At 34.9% G+C, this 21,532-nt stretch overlaps 1 protein-coding gene across 5 annotated transcripts in view; it reads left to right on the top strand.

Moving 5' to 3' along the window:
• DGKB (diacylglycerol kinase beta) overlaps positions 1-21,532 on the top strand; it is a 359,718-nt gene that overhangs the window by 149,249 nt on the left and 188,937 nt on the right. For all 5 annotated transcript variants that reach the window (XM_086741529.1, XM_086741533.1, XM_086741530.1 and 2 more), the window contains 3 exons: positions 5,127-5,212; positions 6,781-6,870; positions 9,523-9,683. In XM_086741529.1, coding sequence (XP_086597655.1) covers positions 5,127-5,212; positions 6,781-6,870; positions 9,523-9,683 — 337 coding nt within the window. The remainder of the gene's footprint in view (positions 1-5,126; positions 5,213-6,780; positions 6,871-9,522; positions 9,684-21,532) is intronic.

The following is a 21,532-nucleotide window of genomic DNA, read 5'->3' as shown; positions in this document are numbered from 1 at the left end:
GAGCTGGTGAACGCTTCTCTTTCTTTCACTTCCATTCACACAGAGCATAAGTTCTATTCCAATATGCAATTGTCATACTAGTTCACTTGTAATTATTAAACTGATAAGTTACAGATGCCATTTAAGAAAATTTTGATAATATTACCCTTTTGATTTATGCCGCACTTTGTGAAAAATAAATGTTTCTTGAACTTAATGATTTTACATATTTATTAGTTTCATATTATTATCTCAATACCTTTATGGCCAGCTTACTTTATTACTGCTAATATAGAGGTTTTGAAACAGAAGTCATAACAAATAACTTCTAATAGAGTTTCTCTGTAAGTCATCATGCAGAGCTTCTGAACTCCTCGATCTTGCAACTGATTACAATTAGATGCAAGTATTGTAATTAGCAAAGTTCATGTATCTGTGTATATTAATACTGGCTGAGAAGACAAAAGTATCTACAAATTTTACTGATCATCTATTTCTAATTTTTTTCTCCTTTTCCAAACACTGAATCCAAATTACTCAGGGATAACTGTAAAAGCAGCTCAGTAAAAACATGGATTTAAGCCACGAGAGCTGAAGTTACAGGGTGAAGATTTTCTTTGCAGTGAAGAAATTTAGCAAGTTAAATAGTATTTTTATATGCACTGGTAATTTGCAATTTACCTTACATATAGCTGATACCTATCCTGAGTTACCAGTATTAGTGGATTATTCTTTGCTTGAGCCATTGACACGTAATTTTTGCTTCCACTGTGAGGGAAGAAGACTGGCTGAACAGTTTCACACATTGCTCTTGTTGTGCCACCTTGTGTGGCTGAGCACCTGAAATCTCGGCATAGCAAACTGTTTCTGAGTATGAGAGAGAAAATCATGTGCAGATATCTAAATGGAAAGCATTGCAACTTATGTTTCAAAATAGTTTTACTGAGAGTGGGACAGGGTTTCCTTAAACAATTCTATAATAATAAGATGGGGGCGGGAGGAGGGAGTGGGTGTTATCTGTGCATAAATCAACTAAATGCATGATGCAACAGCAAATAGTTAAGTCCTCTAGCATTGGTGTTTTATTCATCAATTTCTCTGCATTCATATGGATTTAATGAGATGCTTATGAGAAACTGAATTAGAGTAGTATATGTAGTTGAAACAGTTGCCGTCTTTCAGGTGGAAATTACTAATTTATCAGCAGAAACTCAATAATTGCCTGTGTGTGGTTGTTGTGTCTGGCAAAATAAAACCAGGCTGGTATCAAACACCTTCAGTGGCTTAAATTTATTTGCTTTACTTCCAGCGGATAGGAAACTGGATTAGGGAAGACTAAAACAGGTCGATTTACAAGGGAGCTATTGAGATGAAGATATCTATTGACAGGTTTTCCAGCTCAGTCTGATGGCTGAGCCCATGGATTAAGAAATATATGTATGCTTATGAAATTTGTAGAATGTGAAAAGCTGGGAGATGCTGTAAAAACAGATAAGCTCTAGTTTAATGGCACAAGAATTGTTCATCAAGCAAGAATTAGATGATCTTGCCAATTTTGATGATAGAAATACAATCAAATATAATAATCCCTTGTAATCCACATTTAGGGACTGGTTATGTTGACCTTTCTCAGTATACAGAAAAATGGTTAATTTTCCAGAATCATCTAACAATTCACCTAGCAAAAATATCCTGCTGTTTTAGGCCCTTGTTATGCAGCTGTACATTTTTTTTTGTTGTCTTCCTGTGGATTATTATAGTTGTGTCTTTTAATCTTTTATTCCCAAACCTATCAGGAGTTTTGTTTGTCCTGTGGTAGGAGACGTTAACAGAAGTTCTGCTGATCTTTCTCGTTGCCTTTTTGCCAGTGATTGAAGAACAGATGTAACGTGAGTTACAGTCTGTACCAGCCTAATGTTCTTATGTACCATTCTAGCTCTGCTGACTTACCTTAAGTGATGTAGGAAAGGTTTTTACTGTAACGTCTATAAAAATCAGACCTATATAAAAGAATACCTACCTGTTCTAATATCTGTAAATAAAAGGAGAAATACTTTTCTTAATTGAAAAATAATTAGCAAAATAATTGTTGTGTATTGTAGTAAATGATTCAGTGTGAATTTTAGTACAAATTAATTTGGTACAAATAAAATACATATTTTTATGCATATTGTGCTGTGTAAAGGCTAATAATCTAAATAGTTTAAAAATAATGATAATTTTTTTAAAAGCAGAGATAAAACTTTTCAAGAAGAAACCCATTGTAAGTACTGTTTTATATTTTTATGTTATTTGTTTATGATTATATATACACCTAGAATTCTCGTACAATTTTATAAATCAGTTCAAGAAGATAAGACTAAATTTTCTATTTTGGTCCTTTACCTTAGTCTGACAGTGCACAAAGCCTTTACAATTACTTCAATTTTTTCTTAATTTCTATTTCAAACCAATTTTACTAAGTTGTTCTCCAACTTTTTTTTTTTTCTTCAATCCATACAAAAATGTTCTCTGGATAAGAGGTAACAGGTGCTATTAAAATACTAATTAACTAAAGCTATCTTGATAGACAGTAATTACACTATACCTTCAGTTCTATCAAGAACTCTGTCAAATTCTTTCTTCACAATTATAACATTTACTGAATTTGAATAAAACCTTATATACAAAACTGTATTTCCTTACTAACTCTTAATGTAGGCTGCACATTCTAATTCAATGAATGAGATTTATTTACATATATAATTGTATAACTATATTTAATTTTATAATTTGATTTGATAAATATTTATATTTGTTATACTATATTTATATACACTATATTTATATATGCAAAAATACAATGTAAGGTATATTGTACTTTATTTTGTCTTTTGTCTATTATATATTTATATAATGCATGTATCTTTTTGATATTTAAATTTATAAAAAGGCAAAGTAATGTGAACTTAACAGTGTACTATGAATTTATTTGAAAAATTCAGACTGTATGATTATAAAATACTCCAGGGGAAATAAAAGTGAAGCTTATTGAAAATTTTTTTTTAAATATGATTGTGTCAGATTCTTCAATCCTCCATTTTCTTGGAAAGTTACACTTTTTTGATGAAGATTAAATATGTAGTCAACAGAAGAAAGAATGTTTGATAGCCATATGGTGAGGATGCTTGTTTATAAAAAATGAGATGGAGATTTAGGTCTATGTTCTACATATCTGGATTAATGCTAGCATCAACCCAGTATTTTTAGTATTGATTTGTTTATTTGTTTGTTTATTTCTTTTTCTAGACTTTCTTTTTGACATCTGTTACACGTGGTAGAACTGCTTAAATATTTATAGAAGTTAGAATGCTGCCATCACCTTTGGGCTATAATTTGATTTTAGATTTATCTGAAATACCCTCAGTACTAGAAGCAGTATAATTAGATCTGCTAACTTTCTACAGACCAAATACATTGGGTCAAAGTGGGAATGCTGGTGATGGGAGACATTTTGCCAGGTCTTGTCAAGTGACAGAGATGCATACCTGTGGGCCAGACCATATCTCCATGCCCACTCTTACGGTGGTAGGACGTGACTTCAAGCAGAGGGTCTTTCAGCGCATATGCTTATTAGAAGATGTGTTCCCCAAGTGTAGCCAGTCAGATCTGGCATGTGACGTTTTGGATCAGAGGGATCCTATAGCACTTGTCCTGCAGGTATATGAAGTAGAATGTAAGTGATGAGAAGGGCAAAGCAGGGTCTAACACAGGATGCGTAAGCATCCTTCAAACATTGTATTTAAGACTTGAAATTGATGTAGAGCTCTTTTAAGCAGAGAAAATTAGAGTGAGTGGGATAACAGTGTGATGGGCTGAATTCTGTGTAGCTTTCCTAACCTTGAAATTCTGGTCTAAAACTAATATAACAAGAAGTTTTCCTGATATCATCTTCATCTTAAATAACATCTTTTTGCTGTTGTGCTTTCTATTTCCTTCGACCATGCTCTTTCTTTAACTCTGTACTTTTGAATGTATTCTTGATTTTATCAAGAGGCCTAAATGGCCTCTTGATAACCTAAGAGGTTCTCTGTGCAGCATTAAAGTTTCATATGGAAAATAGCTTGAATTAAAGACTTGCAAGTTATTGTGTGTATTTCTTTGTATTTAAGAATTTGGCTATAGTGTACTAATTGTGCAGTTATTAGGAGATTGCGAACAGGAAATCAGATCTGGTTACCAGCATATAGAATATGCATTGAAATGCTTGTGACACTAATTAATAGAATATATGTGAATGTACACACACACACATATTTGTATAGAGCAAGTAATTCAGCAAAATTACTGGAAGGTTTTTCTGTAGTCACGATTTCTGTGTAAGGACTAGTCTCAGCATATGTCAAAAACTATTCTGAAAAGATGTTTTAAATTTAAAATATTGCGATGTAGAATTGTTTTAACATATCGTCACTTTTCAGCATTATGGAACATTGGTATTGAATGAAATGGATAACGAGGTGGTGATACTGTCCAGCACTCGATGGATATGGAGGCAGAAACAGCTGGGCAAATGTTACAAAAGATATTTCACTTCTAAAATATGGCTTGTAGGATGATGGAATGGGTTCATTCAATCTAATGCTTACTTATTTTGTATTAAACCATGGTGCAAAGTTGTTTTTTTTTTCAACCACAAAATTCTCAGGTTATTATATATTAGTGTGCTATCAGAAATATGCTGTTTTCATATGCTTTTGTAGCCAGCACCTCAAAAGGAAATGTTGTGGCTAATACGTGCAGCCACTTTAGACTTTTCTGTCTTGAGAGACTACGTATTCATTTACAACTAGGTAAACAGAGAATGTTTTCTGACAATAGTTACGAACAAGATTTGAACTGAGACAAAAATTTGGATTAACCATCAGGTTTAAGCTATTTTTAGTATTAATGTACCATAATAACTCTTAAATTAACAATTTCTTAATACATTTTTCAGATAATACGATGTTGGATTGTATTTGTCTAAAAAATGAGCAGAGATGTTTATTATTTCAAGTGTTCATTTGCTGTTTACTATTAAATGAAATATCTTAAGCCATAAAATGTTTGCATAATACACAATTATTTATGATAATTAAATAGATATCTTCATTTACTGTTTTTAGGTTAAATTTTTTCCGAGATGTTCCTGAGTTCAGAGTACTAGCATGTGGTGGAGATGGAACAGTAGGCTGGATTTTGGATTGCATAGGTAATCAATAGCAGTTACATATTTTTGCCTGACTCAAGTTTTTTGTTTTACTGCTCTTCCCTGTATACTAATGTATGAATATGGCTATTTCAAACAAGATCTTATTCATTTAAATTTTTGAAATGTATTACTTTGGGACATTATTATTTTTGAGGACATTCAAATTGCAAAGGGTATTCGAAATCCCTAGACAGGTCCAGAGTTTGTCATCTATGGGTTTCCAGAAAGCAAGAAATTTGAATCAGTCTGTTTTAACTTCAATTCAAAGTCTATTCCCCAAACTGGATAAAATCTAAGTTCTTTCTTTTAAGACCATTTACCTTAGCTCATTTGCTTTTTCAGTTACCAAATTTTTTGTTATGCCCCATTATTCAATAATGGAGATAATGGACTAACAGCCATTTCAATTTTGGTGTTCTTTCAGTCAGTTGGCCATAAAGTCCTCTGTACAAATCATTAGGCCCAGAAGTCAAGATATTACAGACTTAACCTTCTCAAGGCTTATTAGATAGAATATCTTTCACACTGCATGATTGTTTATTTGGCATTGAAGACACTGCAGAGGAAAGCAAATGGGAATGTGTGACAGAAATTAGGAAGGGAATGAAGAGAAGTCAAAATACTTAACTGAAAGTTTAGCAGAAGGGTGTACTTTGTGGGAGATGGGGACTAGAAAACCTTTTAAAGTTCAGTGAAAAGTAAAAATGATGTCATGAAGGAGTGGATGATAGCAAAGGCATATTTCTAATCTTGATTTAAAAAAAAAAAAGATTTCTGCAAATGTAAGCTATTTATTGTATCTCTCAAATAGCTTTCAAAGTCCTAAATCAATGTACATAAATATCAGGTGTAATGCCTAAACTTGGAAAGGGTGAAGTTTTGCAGCTATTAATTGTGCAATCACCTTTTTTTTTTAAATGCTAGAAAAGTACTGGTAAAGAGTCAAAAAACATTGTAAGTTCATATATTTTGAAACATTACTTATTAAATACAAAATATTGAGTCAGATAATTGATCAGATTGATCAATGCTCATTTTGAATAGTGAGTTTAATTCATGATGGGCGAACACCTGGTGTTGGTTCCAGAGCGTTCTTGGTAATGGTGCTTATGTGTAGACATGAATCCAAGTGAACAGACAGTTAAACACGAATTTGGTCACCCAGATGAAAAATTACGAGATTCATCTCATTATTCATGCCCTTAACTATTACTCTTTTTGTACTCATAGCTGGGAACGGCAGAGCTGAAACAGAGATCACAATATGTTTAGTCTCAGAAAGATCTTGAGTATCCTTATTTATGAATGTTTGTCACATCTATGGGTCACAAAAGTCCTTGTGATAACAACTGAGTAAATTAGGATTAAGGATTGAATATTGACAGAGAAGGGCCTACGTAATGGAGTGGCTTGGTGAAATGCTTGTTGCTGAGCAGGCAGCGTAATCTCATAGACAAAACATGTATCACTGTCTTTCACTGAAAGAAAACCTAACACAGTTATTGTATCGGTAGCATACAATTAGATTGTTTTGTTCCTTAGTTATGTTTTTCCTTCTTTATTCACAGAGAAAGCAAACTTGATTAAGCATCCTCCAGTAGCTATCCTGCCTCTTGGGACTGGTAATGATTTAGCAAGGTGCCTGAGATGGGGAGGAGGTAAACACAAATTAAAATACAATGCATTATATAATTAAAAGGAAAAAAAAAAATTAACTTTTTCATCAAAGTCTACTCTCAACATTTGGATTTCTTTTTTATGATGTATGTAAGGAATCATTATCACCTTTTTTCTTTTTGGAATTATCTGTTTGTAAGTGTTATATGAATGATTTTATAGATACTAAAGGTTGTAATCACTGTTCATACCTTGTTTGTAGCTTCTACTGATACCAAAAAGGCTCCAAGGTACAGTGAGAGTACTGTATAGATATTTGGTTGTCTTTTTACCATCTGTATTGCAGTTATTTCTTTGATCAATACCTTATAGAGGGTATATTCTTAAATGGATTTTAATTGGGGCTACTCTGAAAGGGTTACTGAGAACAACTAATAATGAGTTTGCAGTGGTTTCATCTTTGTTAATATTCATAAATATTAAATGAAAAATGTGTCTCAACCTCAGACTAGTTCCTTTGATCCACTCCCCTTTTCTTCTCCTACAGAGGATTCCAGACAATAAGTGCTGTGGTGCTGTTTTTCAGGAAATGAGAAGGCAAAGAATGCTGAAAGGAGAATATTATGTAAAGTCAACCTTTTAATACCCTTTGCATCCTTTGCTGGATGTATGGAGCCTTACTCTCAGCTCCTCCAATAACTTATTTCCATTCAGGATTTGCATTACAGGAATATTTGAAGGAGACACAAAGAAAGTCTTAAGCAAGACTCAGTCTCTGGTGAAAGCATGTAAATTTATGAGCTTACAGCCAGTTCTGTTTCAGGTCTCGGTCATTTCAGTCACGATGTTGTGTATTTGGAACTTGGCTGTTTATTTGGAACTTCTCAGCCTTTGTAGGTATCTCTTCCTTCTTCTGTCTTATCATATAGCAGGTTTCCTTTCTAAATGTCTGCCTTGTTACTAGATAGTCTTTAGTGAATTCTCAGTAGTTTCCATGCTGTAGAACTTCTTCCTTAACCATAATGTTCTGTCAAACCATTTGAGGACCTCCTTTATTTTCTCTGCCATGACTGGTGATTGTTTATTCATACAGTCTTAGGGGGGAAAAAAAAAAAAAACAAAAAAAAAAACCCAAAAAAACAATCCGAAACCCAATCAAATCAGCCTTGCTTCACTTTCTGAACAGTTCATAGAGTAGAGTCATAGAATAATTAGATTGGAAGGGGTTGCAGGAAGTCTCTAGTCCAGTCTCCTCTTCTAAGCAGGGTCAGCTATCAGAGCATTTGATTACGTTAGTCAAGACCTGTCCTTCCATTCACTTCTATTTATTTACTTTCTGGTTTGAGTGATTTCATCTGAACTAAAGTAGAAAAAGACAGTATGAAAATATTCTGGCTTTCATCATTCTTTGCCCAGTTGCTTTGTGGTAGAAAATGCCACAACACAGATTTTCTGGGACTTCCCTACATGGGAGGGGAGACAGGGCTTCCAGAAACTAAATTCTTGGTGAGTGAGGCAGACAAATGGAATTGTGCATGCTGCTGTTATGCAGTGGTTGGCAGTAACTAACAAAAACGTACTATGCAACCATAAAGAAATACATCAGCAATGGGTTTTGAGTAGGGAGGCTTTGAATGGTTTTGTTTACCAAAACTGTTAATGGCCTAGGAAGCATATATTGCTTTGAATATGAAAATTTATTTCTCATTTGAACAAGGAATGAATCCACGGCTCTTATTTATCTATTACAAGTTATTTGGTCTGAATAATATGCAGAATTGATAATGTCACTTAGTAAAATCCTCACACTTTTTATACGTGCACACATGCATACTGTATGTTGTGTATACTTAAGAGCGTGTAAATAAGTTTTCTACTGAGTTTAGTATACAGTGTAGTGAACTACTGTTACTAGTGAATTACCTAAAGAGTGCTTCTTGGCAAGAGTAAGATCTCCCTACAGAGCAGAATGAGGCTCGTAAATAAGCTGTTGAAAGATGGAAAAATGTTAGTTCTGATAAGTCGTCAGTTACGGGTTTCAAATCTGGGGTTTGTTATGCTAAACCACTTTGAAACAATTGACAGAAAATAGTAGACAGCTTTTAACCTTTCAATCTCTTGTCAGACTTTAAGCAGACAAATCTACTGTATGCCTTTTTTTTCCATAAATTTTGAAATCAAAGGAATTTAAACATTAAATTAATTTCATATCAAGAACATCTTGAAAAGTATAACCGTAGTTTTTAGGATAACTGCTATAATTATTTGGAATATTCAAGGGCTTGGCAAGTTTTGAAGATCAAGTTATTTTCTCCAGTATAAATCTGATGCCCAGTGAAATCTGTAGAATTAATCTACGTTTACATTCATTTAGCTGAGTGCAGAAATCAGCTCTGTATTTGTACTCCTTTTCATGACAGGTGCTGGAAAATTGTCAATATGTCAAACACGATCCTGCTTTTTAGGTCTTATGTGCACAGTTTTCATTTTTTCAGTCATAGACTCATACAATAGTTTGGGTTGGAAGGGACGTTCAAAGGTTACCTAATCCAACCTCTCCTACAAGGAGCAGGGACATCTTAAATTAGATCAGGTTGCTCAGAGCCCTGTCCAACCAGTCATCTAGAAAGAGAAAGAAAATGGAATGAAACTTTATTATGCTTGATGAAATAATAATTTTCATGTTTTGCTAGGTTATGAAGGTGAGAATTTGATGAAGATCTTGAAAGACATTGAGAACAGCTCAGAGATTTTGCTGGACAGGTGGAAATTCGAAGTAATACCCAATGATAAAGATGAGAAAGGAGACCCAGTGCCTTACAACATCATCAATAACTACTTTTCTATTGGCGTGGTAAGACTTATGCTCATCCTTAAGTGATTTTCTTTTTCTATTTTGAATAAACATTTGCATTGCATGTCTTCAAGTGAAGAATTGTTGGTTACAGATAATTTATAATGTTATTTTGCTAGTGAAATGAATACGTAGATGACTGACAGCAATTTACATAAATTTACTTCCACACATTCAAACTAGAATTATTTTTCAGGACCTTCTACCTTCCCATCCATAAAGAAGATATTTGTGTTGTTCCTAATGGTTTATGAGCAGCCATAGCACTAAATTTATATTATCATTATGAAGGTCCTATAAAAATATAAAGGAAAACTAGTCACTTAATAAGAACTCTACGTAACCTTTTCCATTAGTATTCACATAATCAGAACTGCTTAAAAGAACAGTGACATTCTTTATTTCTTCAGGGCAGTTTTAAATATAAAATAAAATAATAGTATAAAAAGATCCTACAAATAATCTCTTAGTTCTCTCTTATGGGGATATTCACAGTTATAATGAATTATGAGGAGAAGGGGTTTAAGAAGCTCTTCGTGTCATAGGAACTGTATCTCTGGCTTGGGCTTCTCTATGGTTTCCTGTTATGTCTCCCATCCACACTGCATATGTATGAGGGGAATTGGGAATGTCCAGTCTGACTCTTCAGCCTTTTGCTTTACATATGCTTTCAAACACAAGCAGAAGGGAGACTGTGATGAGGTCCAAATTTCACAGATTGAACAGTTCATTAATAATATTTTAAACTTGGACACATATGAAGTCTAATTAACTTGGGAACATACCCTCCAACAGCTAGCACTGGTTGTTCTGAAATCAACTTGTTCCACATTCGTTACATGGACCTGTATATTATATTAAAAAAAAAAAAACAACAAAATACTTTTACAGGGTCTCTACTTCTGCAATCCAGTATTTCAAAATGCCACAGAAAAAAATCTTTCAATGGAAAGTACAACATACAACATTGTAAATCCAAGGGAATTAAGGATGTGTATGTAGTTTATTTGATCACCGTGCTTCAATTTTAACAAGGTTCTGCCCCAGCTTTAAGTGGTTGATGAAATTTTTACATATTAATTGCAATTCTATAATTTTGATACAGTACCTATCAGCAGCATGCAGAGACAGTCTGTTCCTTAAAAACATTCCTTGGCTCCCTGTTCTATGTAGTCCTAAATGCTGAAAAAACAATTAATCAGTTCTCCAGAAGGTTAAGATATTTAGGTAATAAGAAATGCTATTGAAGCTTTTTCTTGCTTGTTTGAATTTTAGCCTCTGTCATTCAAAGCAAGTAGAGAGAACAACAAGATGGAAAAGAAATGATAGGAATTATTATATAAATGTACATAAATGCAAAGTATGTACACCAAAAGTAGTGCAAAATTAAGTTCATAAACAGGACAGAAAGTGAAAAGGAAAATCTTTGATTATAGGAAAAAAATACCATCATAACAGAAAACGTCCAGTGCAGGGGGACATATTCAGTGACTTTGTCAAAAGGGAATATTGATGCTAAAGCTCACAGATGAATAAAGAAAATAAATGTGTTATGCTAAAGAAGGAAGCAAGAAGTGAGAGGGAAGAGAGATGAGATTTTACACCTATATATTAATACAGTGCAATTTAAGTGGTTTCTAAAGTGTAGAGTACCACCACACGTAAAGACACAGCACAGAAAGAGGAAATTGAATGCTAAGTAGATATTGAGACAAATATGAATGTCCTAGGTTTCAAAGAATCCTTTAGCGTTTTTCAAGGGAAAAAAAAAAAAACAGAATTACATTCAAGAAAAAAAGTTGAACTGAAATTACACGATGGCAAGATCATAATACTATTAAGAACAATGTAAATTGTAGAATACTGCAGAAAAGTAGCAGGCTCCAATCTACATCATGCTGCATGGACAACCAGAAGACTCAGTTTTCAGTGAAAAACTTTAAATTCATGAATTTAATAAAACTAAATGTATGATTCTTCACATAATAGAAATATGAGCACCAGAAAATTATAATAGGAATGGACAATACAATATGTTGCATTGAGAAAAGCTTCTAAAATTGTGGAAACACATTTTTGAAGGAGTAAGGTCTGCCAAGGGTGTCATACATAGAAATAAATAAAATGCTTGCTTCTTAATTTTTTGTGTGTGTGTGTGAATAAGACAAAGAAAATGTAGAAAATCAGAAATGGTATTTTAGACTTGCTAAAATTGTCTAATTCACATATTAGATAGCATTAGTAATAACTCTTGAAAAGCCAGGCAAAATGTTTGTCTATGTAAATAGACAAAAATAGTCAAACTTGGCTGCAACTGAAGTAAACCTGATTTCAAAAAGCAAGCCTAATAGAAACTTTGACAAGAACTAAATTGGAAAGCAACAGTCTACCGCCGTGTTACACACCAGTCCATAACTGCTGAAACCCAAGAACATAACTGGAGTCAAGCCTATAGCAAATAAATACTAGTGTTGCCTACAATATTATATTACAATGTTATTCATAGAACCATAGAAAATCATTGAGTCATCTATCCATTCCTCTCTCTAAGGTAGTGTCAGTGGCACTTGCTTAATTCCTGACAGATGTTTATCTAATATGTCTTCAGAAATTCTTAATAAAGGAAATTTCTTTATTTGCCTGAGATGACCTACTGTATTACTTTGTCCTTACTCTGAAATTTCTTTGTTATATCTAACCTGAGTAGTCTTAGTGTAGTCTAGGCCCAGGTGATTTTGGTCTGTACAGAGTGGAGAAGGAATACAAAGTATTCCATTCCTCTGTCAAACTACTTATTACCTACTAGAATGTCTATTAGATCATCCCTTAGTCTTGTGTTCTATAGCCTTTCTATCTCCAGTTTCTTCAACTTTTCCTCACAGAAAATGTTTTCTAGATATCAGATCATGTGTGTCGCTTTTATGTGTGTTCAGATAAAACATGAGAATTCAGTCTACTTACTCCATTTGGTCCATATCTCTCTGGAAACACAGTGCTTTCAAATAGACACAATGCTATGTTTGGTGTCTTATCAGCACTGAGTGGAAAAGAGGAACTAATTAATGTCTTGCAGAGGATATCTTTATTAAGAAAAATTAGCCTTCTTCATATTAGCATGAATTTATTCATATTTGACTTGTGATTCACTATTAATTTCAGATACTATTCTGAAGAACCACTACTTCATATCTTATTTGAGTTTTTCATAGGTGATTCTTCATGCCTACAAGCAGAAACTGAACTTACGCTTAATTAAATGAATACATAACTTACACTTAATTGAATTACACCCTCTTTTTATTTTTGCTGTTTCTCCAAGGCACTGTGAAAACTAATGGTTACCTACAACATATTGCACATTCCCTCATAGATTAATGCCAAATAATAAGCACAGTTTCTAATCCGATATGAATAGAACCTGTATGAATCTTGTAACAGTATGTAAAAAATTTTATTTGACAACAAACAATCTCCGTGTATACTTAGAAAGGCCAGGGGAGTAAAACTCAATAAATTTGTGCTTGACATGGGGCTCTTACTGCCTTAGGACCATAATTTAGGTTGGAGAGGATCGCAGGAAATCGTTAGTCCAATCTCCTATTCTAAGCAGGGTCAGCTATGAGAGCAGTTCACATTGCTCAGGGCTTTAACCAGCTGGGTCTTTAAAACCTCCAAGGATGGAGATGGCACAAGCTCTCTGAGCAACTTGTTCTGATGCTTGATTGTCCTTATGGTGAAGATCTTTTTCCTTATATTCAGTCTGAATCTCTCTTGTTTCAACTTAGGTTCTTTGTCTCCCGTCCTCCCATTAGGTGCCACTGTGAAGAGCCTAGCTTTGTCATCTTGATAACCTCCTCACAGGTATTTGCAGACTGCTATTAGATCTCCCAGAAGCCTTCTCTTCTAGCCTGAGGCAGGTTTGTTTTTTTTTTTTTTAACCTATTTTCCACCAACCAAGACCATAGTATTCCAACTTGGATACAAGAATGCTAGGGTAGACAGTGTTCAAAACCTCACTGAAGTTGAGCATGACATCCACTGCTCTCTTCTCATCTACAAATCTAGTTTGTTTAATCTTAGGCAGCAATCAGAAGGTACTTTACCCATTGGAAGGAAAATGATGCACTAAGTTGAAAAGCAATGTTTGGCAGTAACGTGTGTATGTGAAAAAAATTTGATTAGTATGTTCAAGCCAAAGGGATATTTTTTTTTCTACAGCAGTCTCAGAGCTTTGATAGGTACATAAGTATATGTACTATACTATGTATAAGTACAGGGGGGAAAGTAAGAAACAAATTAGATGTAGTAGCTGAATGAATGTGTGCAATGTTCAACCTGATGAAAGCACAAAGCATGGAAGAACTATACAAAGCATAAGCCAAGCTGTGTGTCAGTTTCAAAGCAGGAGCTAGAATACATCTACAAGCAGTGTAGAATAAGATAAAGATTTTTCAAGTGCTTACATCCATCATTCTGTCAGGATGGCAAGATACCAGGAGAGAAGATCCATCTGCTTCCCAGTAATACTAGAGTCACTGAAACGAGCTAAATATCCAAGAAAAATGTGCGGTAAAGCAGTCAAGTCATATTTGCTCTGAAAAAAACACCCCACTCTCCCTAAAAAAAAAAACAAATAAAACCAAACCAAAATTTAAAAGTCCCTCCTGAGGAATACAGTTAGGGCCATTTGAAAATGGAAGCTTGTCTTGGAAAGTCACAGTTTCGGTGAGCAGGACAAACATAACTGATAATTTTAGAGGACAGACAAGCAGGCATGATAGAGACAGGAAATATCAGGCCAACTGTCAGACTGTGGCAAGTACAATTGCTGACATATTTTGGAGAAAATAAAAAGTTATTTTCCCTGTAATCTACACAACCTGCTTTAATAGTCATACATTCATGCCCTAGGTTGATATTATCACAGAGATCATCAAAGACAGAGTTCAATAATGTTAGTATTGGTGTGTTATCACCGACTGCATTCTAGACAGTGGGCTTGCAATCCATTTCTGCACTTACTGCAGTAATGGAATTTAGCTAACTTGTTGTGGTTATAAACTATTAGAGGGAGTGTGTGTACAGCAAAGTGTGTCAGCTTATGCTTAGTGTTTGTCATGGTTGGCCTTTTCCCCATGGATAAAACAACATAACTTATGCTACTTTCTTCAAATACTCAGCTGCTTACTGTTAATGGTGGGCCAACATGTATATATAGACAGTTATTTCAGATAAACTTGTGTACTGTAATACTCATGCACAGCTTGTATTTTTTTTCCATGTCTATATCCTAGGCCTGTATTTAAAAAAAAAATAAAATCACTGATCAATTGTATAGCATGCTGCTTCTAGCATAGAGAAGTATTTTTGCAAAATTCAGTATTGACTCTTCAGTTCAATGCTTGAACTTAAAAACCAACAACAAAACCCTCAAAAAATAACCAACCAAGCAAAAAAAGCTCAAACTAAAACCCCATATACTGATGACTACATGTTAGCATTACTCTAAGTGGCAAAAATAAGAGGAAAAAAGTGGATATAGATACCCCCAAAACTACACTTCATTTTTGCAAACAATTACTCACAAGTCTAATGTAAGATCTTAAATATGCTATGTTGTTACTTACAAAATGTACCAGTGAATGGGCATATATTCCATGAAATTCACAATAAATGTACTGAATTTGATTACATAGAAAACAGATAAGCATGGAAGATGGTGAAATACTGATTTGCTGAGTGAGACCTAAGCAGTAGGATGGGGAAGAGGAATGACCAACAGACAATCAGGCAAACTCTCACATAAAACCAAGAAATGACAAAAAAACCAACATCAGAACAGTCTTTGTTACTTTGAGAAGGACTTGCATCTGCATCATCATCAAACCACATAACAGCATGGTCAAAAATTTTACATAATGCTAAGATGTGAAGTAACAATCCTTTTAAGCCTAGCAAAAAGTGGATTAGTTGTTAAGCAATTTTAGTTAGATAATAATCAATTAAAATGGAGTGACTGTCAAGGCTATGCATCTTTTATGGGGAAATTATTAAAGAATGTTAAATATGTAGGAAAGATGCAATGCTTGTTTTTAGTCTTTCTCAAATGATTCTCAAAATGGGTATGTCTATAAAAGCTGTCTCAAAGAATGCCTCATTAAATGTTCAATTGTAGTGAAACATTAGAAACCTCAACTTTCCCTAAATGCTTTGTTGAAAAGAGCACATAGAAGGAGGTAGAAGTCATCTTATATATCTTACTTAGGGTTAGGAAAAATGAGAGAGAGAGAGAGCTACTTAGACTTGCTGTGCTTTTTCTTCAAGGTGGATATTCAGGAGAAATGACTTAGTGTTTCTTTCTACCTGGGCTTTCTTCTAATACTTAGGAGAACCACAGGAGTTCTAGGAACAAGCCATAGCCATGCAGGATGCAGGCAGAGTTGTGTAGGCAAAATCACTGTGGAGTTTTAGGGTTTGTATTAGTTCATTAAAAGCTCAGAAATCATATGAGCTAGGCTAAGTCCATTCACTGATATGATTATAAAGGATAGGAAATTCACTCATACTCTTTTTAAAATCCCTTTTTTTGTAACTCACTTCCACTTGGATTGGTCAATAGAAGTTCCTAAAAAATCAACAAAAATGTCCTAATGTTTTATGTCTGGGAGTACTAGCAGTGCTGTAACTCCCAAAAATTCATTGAAGATTAAAAAAAAAAAAAAAAAAATCAAACAAAAAAAAAAAAACCCCAGAGAAATTAGGCAAAAATTATAATGGAGTCTTTTTTTTTAAAAAAAGAAAGTCTCATTGCTTTTTGATATCTCACAATGAACAATTCTTATTCCTAGAGATAGATGAGTACTTCAGAGGCTTGTCATTGACTGGAACAAACAGCTATAGGCCAAACCAAAGGCACAAAGGTAGTCAGCTGAGTACCAAGCATCTTTCTGCAGCAGCCAGCTTTGCTAGACCCTGCTTTTTCACACTTGTTGTGCAAAAAAAAAATTGAAAATATTAAATAAAGAATATTCATTGTTCTCAGATAATGACTGACCTCAAAAAGGCTAAAAATGTTTAAATCAAACAATTCATCTATCTCTCATTGACTCCCTTTATAGTTACTCATAGCACTTTGTATTGTTTTCCATTTTCTGGGTAATAATGCTGAAAGAAATTATGAATAGATTTACATTGCTCTTAAGATGAGAGTCCTAAAGTGGGTTTTCCAGAATCAAGCATAATTTTGAATTTACTGTCTGCCACTGAATTAGTTTAGAGTTTAGCCTTTATGGAGCCAAAATTAGGTCGACGTGAATCAGTACTGAAAATCTTTTACCATAAACATTTTCTTCCTTTGTTTTCTTTCATTTTTTAATCTTTTAAATAAATCATAAATTTATCTGATGTTAATAGGAGATAAACTATTAAGAACACTGTTTAACTATCATTTGAAGTTCTGTAACTGCATAGGTTATTACAGAGCATATGCTACTTAGCCCCTTGCAGCTCTGTATTTGAGTGTTGGAGCATAATAAGCTGAACTTGCAAACATCTGCATTGTCTTTTAGTACAAGTTTGTATCGAAAGAAATATTGCCAAGATAGATTTTAAGGCAAATTATACTAGCTAGATTGTGGCACAGTGCAACCTTTTCTATGTTAAGACAGTAAAGATACCATTCTAAAATGAAAGCAGTTCTCGGTGGTGTCAGTTCAGTACTGAAGGGGTAAGAGTAAACCAAATGCTATAGTAATGATTAGTATTTACAGATAGCAGCTGTGAAGATTATAGTAGCAATCATTGTATATCCTTGTGTTTAACTAGAAAGGTTCTGTATGAATGAGCGATTAGGTAACTCTGATTTCCATCTCAGTTTTATTCCTCTTGGGCAAGATTTCATTCAAATTTTAAACTAACTCATGTTTTTGACCAAGTTATGTAGCTGTTATATATGTAAAGAACATACATATTCTTTCTGTTCACACTTAGATGGATTGCCTAATGATCTGGCCAGAAGGACTGCAAGGGGTTCTGTCTCTTGGGATAAAAGCAGAGGCCCTTTAGAGGCTTACATTCTTTGCAGATCCAGAATTGCTTCTCCCTTGTCTAGGCTGATCAGCTGAGTGCATGCTTTAAGTTTGAGCCTGCTTGGGATCTTTTCTATTGGTGCTTTTCTGCATACATACCCTAAAGAGTCATTGTGAACAGAATCAAGCTCCTTAGGAAGCTTAAAGCTATACCTAATCTTACTCAGCATATTTCATTTGCACAAGATACTTAAGATGTGGAAAACATCTTATCTGTCTACTTACTGAGACAGAATTTAAATAAGAATCTTCCAACATCCCTTCAGCTAAATCTTTGAATACATGTGCAAACACATAGGCAAGAACATATTGGAGAGAAAAAAGGAGTGGAATGTTCTAGGACAATAATTAAGACAGTAACCTGGAAGAAAACTGTGATATCCAGATTTGTTCCATCTGTTGCTTTTGTCCATTTGATTAACTTGTACATGGCAATTCAGAAACTTCCACTGCTATGAATGACTTATTTTCTAACATCAATAGTTACAGAATTTTAATGCCAAAACAGAACTTATGCAAGTAGAACACCTCAGTCTTTCATTCAGTCTTTACAACATGTGATAACTGATTTCATTGCAATATGGTGATATTCTCACTTGGATGATCTACAGCAACAATATTTTTTGCAAGTGTATTTAGTTAAGGCAACAAAGATATCTGAATGTGCCTGGAAACGTTCTGTAAGTTCTTTGAGAAACAACTCAGTATTATATGCTGATTTAAAATTAAAAAACAGTTATCCAAGTAGAGGGGAAACTTCTGTGGTGCTAGTAAGTAATGCTACAATCAGGATGTGTTCTCTGCAAAATTATTATCAGAAAGTAGTAAAGGTCTACGACAAAGACAAGTGTACTTTTATGACACCTAATATGTTACTATCCAAATGCACTATCAAATAGATATTTGCGTGGTCATGATTTAATATCCTTCAGCCTTAACCAGTCAGTAAGAGCCTCTTATTCTGCCAGTGGGGAAAAATATGACTTCTTAATTCTCATAATCATAAATTTGAACTTGCTTCCCCATCACTATACTCTAAGTCATCAACCTCTGCTTCCATTACATCTCCTTCATTCCTCTTTTTTTTTTCCAAAACTGAAAAAAAAAAAACCCAACACCTGTAAGAAAAATCTTACGTATAAGCCATATTTTTAGCTTTTCTCATGAAAGAGTATTTCATTTGCATCAATACAAACTTTGGCTATGAGAATTTTTAGTCATATACCAGAGTCTAAGTAAGAGTGGAATAATGGAGTCCTTTAATTGACTCTAACTGACAATGTGATCCCGTAGTCTTTTATTTAGGGGAAAGCTATGTGTTTATTATTAAAACCAAAGCAGAATAATGAGAAAGAGAACAAAACAACTTCCCCCCGCCTCTCCCTCTTCCTGGGCTTAACTTTATGTTCAATTATCTCTAGCTTCTTCTCCACCCTGAACGGCAGGGTGAAGAAGAGGGAAATGGGGGTCATGGTCAGTTCATCACATGTCACTTTACGCTGCTCCTTCCTCCTTGGGGGAAGAACTCCTCACATTCCTTCCCTGCTTCAGCGTGGAGTCCTCCCATGGGCTATATTTCTTCATGAGCTGCTCCAGCGTGGGGTCCTTTTCCACGGGATGCAGACCCTTAGGCACTGGCTGCCCCAGCACAGGCCCTCTATGGGCCACAGCCTCCCTCAGGCCTCCACCTGCCCTGGTGTGGGGTTCTCCACGGGCTGCAGGTGGATCTCTGCTCCTCCGTGGGCCTCCATGGGCTGCAGGGGGACAACCTGCTTTACTGCAGGCTGCACCATGGGCGGCAGGGGGAACCTTTGCTGGGAGCAGCTTTACTCCTCCCCCTCCTTCTTCACTGACCTTGCTGTCTGCAGCTGTTCCTCTCACAAGAAATTCTTCACAAAGGGCAGATGCCTCTCAGGTTCTCTTCACATCTCATCTCCTCTCCACTTCTTGCAGCTGGGCTGGGCCGAGTTGGGCCCAGAAGGCCGCCAGAGGGTGAGAGCCACAAGGCCCTCTTTCCCCCTGCTTCAGCTTCTTCATATCATCTCTTTGATTTTTTTCCCTTCTTAAAGCTGAAGTCGCAGAGGCATTATCAGGGAACATTCTGTCACCATTTGGTTTGGCTCTGGCCAGCAGCAGGTCCACCCTAGGCCTGGCCAAGTTCACCGGACAAAGGGGAAACTTCTAGCAGCTTCTTACAGAAGCTGCCACTGTAGCCTCCCCTCACAATAAAACTGACACAACATCTTAACTCAAATTCAGTGTGACATTTGAGTATGTGTTTAAACTTTCCTGATCCAACAAAGAAGTTAAATGCTTGGTTAATTTTTTAACTGTTGTCTGCAGTTTCATTAATATGACTGGTCAAATGCACGTGTTGAATTCTGGGCATTTGGTGTAAGCTAGTTAATTATTTCAGTGAGATTTATGGGTAGACATAACTAAAAATCATGTTTATTGGTTTGCTGAACTAATATGAATATAAGCACATGCTTAAGTGATTTTGTGAATCCTACTCATCACTGTGAATGTACTAATGAAATGCTAGCATTATTTCTGTGCTAGTGAGGGAAATAACATTTCACAAAAAAAAACCAATATTATTTCTCTGTAATCCAAATAACTTTTTTTCTGCACAAAGGGTTAAGAGAATGAAGAATTCATCTATGTATGAAAGTTAATATAGTTTTTAAAAATCCATATTGATATTGAGTGTATCATAGCCTCATTCTTGTAACCAGATCTGTAGAAGTGATTACTCTATCTGTGGAGATAATTCTACTCTTTCAGAAGGACCATGTTCAGAACAGCTTCAATCCCAGATTTGAAATACTGTCTTATTCAGAAATTATTGGTAGTTCAATCTATAGTTATCTTGTTTACTCTCCAAACATTGCTCATCCTTTACAAATTAGTTATTCTTACAGGCTTTTGCTGTTGACATGTTTGAACCGTCTTTACTCTTTTCAATTTTTGTTGCTATTGAAATTCTTCTGCAGAAATTTTGGGCATAATATATGGCAAATAGGGATGATGCAGGGTTTTTTTTTGTAGCAGGTGGCAGAAAGCTATGAACACATACCACATACCATGGAAAGTGGGACCAATAGGAGCCTCTCTGAAGGTTTCCCATTGCTGCTGTGTGATGTTGTTTCCCTGGACATGGGGAATGTAAATTACATAGCTAGAGATACTGAGCCTTTGATTCGGTAATATCTGTATTGCAACACAGCTGGTCATGTTTCCTGCTAGTTCTTTCCTTCTACTGCTGTGGATTTAGTTTACCTTGTAAGTCCCTCTTGCCTAGAATCATAGAATAGTTTGGGTTGGAAGGGATCTTTAAAGGTCATCTAGTCTGACTCCCCTGCAAGGAGCAGGGACACCTTCAAATAGATACCTTCGACCATCATAACCTTCTACCATTCCTAGGGTGTATCAGGGTACCCTAGCAAGAGAGCTGCACTGTACTGCATGCAGCATGTAAGCTACATTCATGCAGAGAGCTGAAGATTCATAGTTCACTCTACTTAATGAATCTTACTACTATGAAAAATTAGTTTCCTGAGGTAGTGTTTCTTGTGTTTTATGTAAGTATAAAGAAATTAAAATAATTTAGATTATTCCTAGGTTTTGATTGGTTATTTATTTATTTTAATTGTAATGCTAAAATGTTAATATATGCCAATCTGTGCTAGAACTTCCTGAAAATGTGTATGTATATCATATAGATAGATTGAGAATTGTGTGTGTAATTTCCCTTATAGC

This window comes from Chlamydotis macqueenii, chromosome 2, assembly GCF_036417535.1.
Source record: "Chlamydotis macqueenii isolate bChlMac1 chromosome 2, bChlMac1.mat, whole genome shotgun sequence".
NCBI lineage: Eukaryota > Metazoa > Chordata > Aves > Otidiformes > Otididae > Chlamydotis > Chlamydotis macqueenii.
Note: the sequence above shows the minus strand (reverse complement) of the source record. Positions and strands in the feature narration are given on the sequence as shown.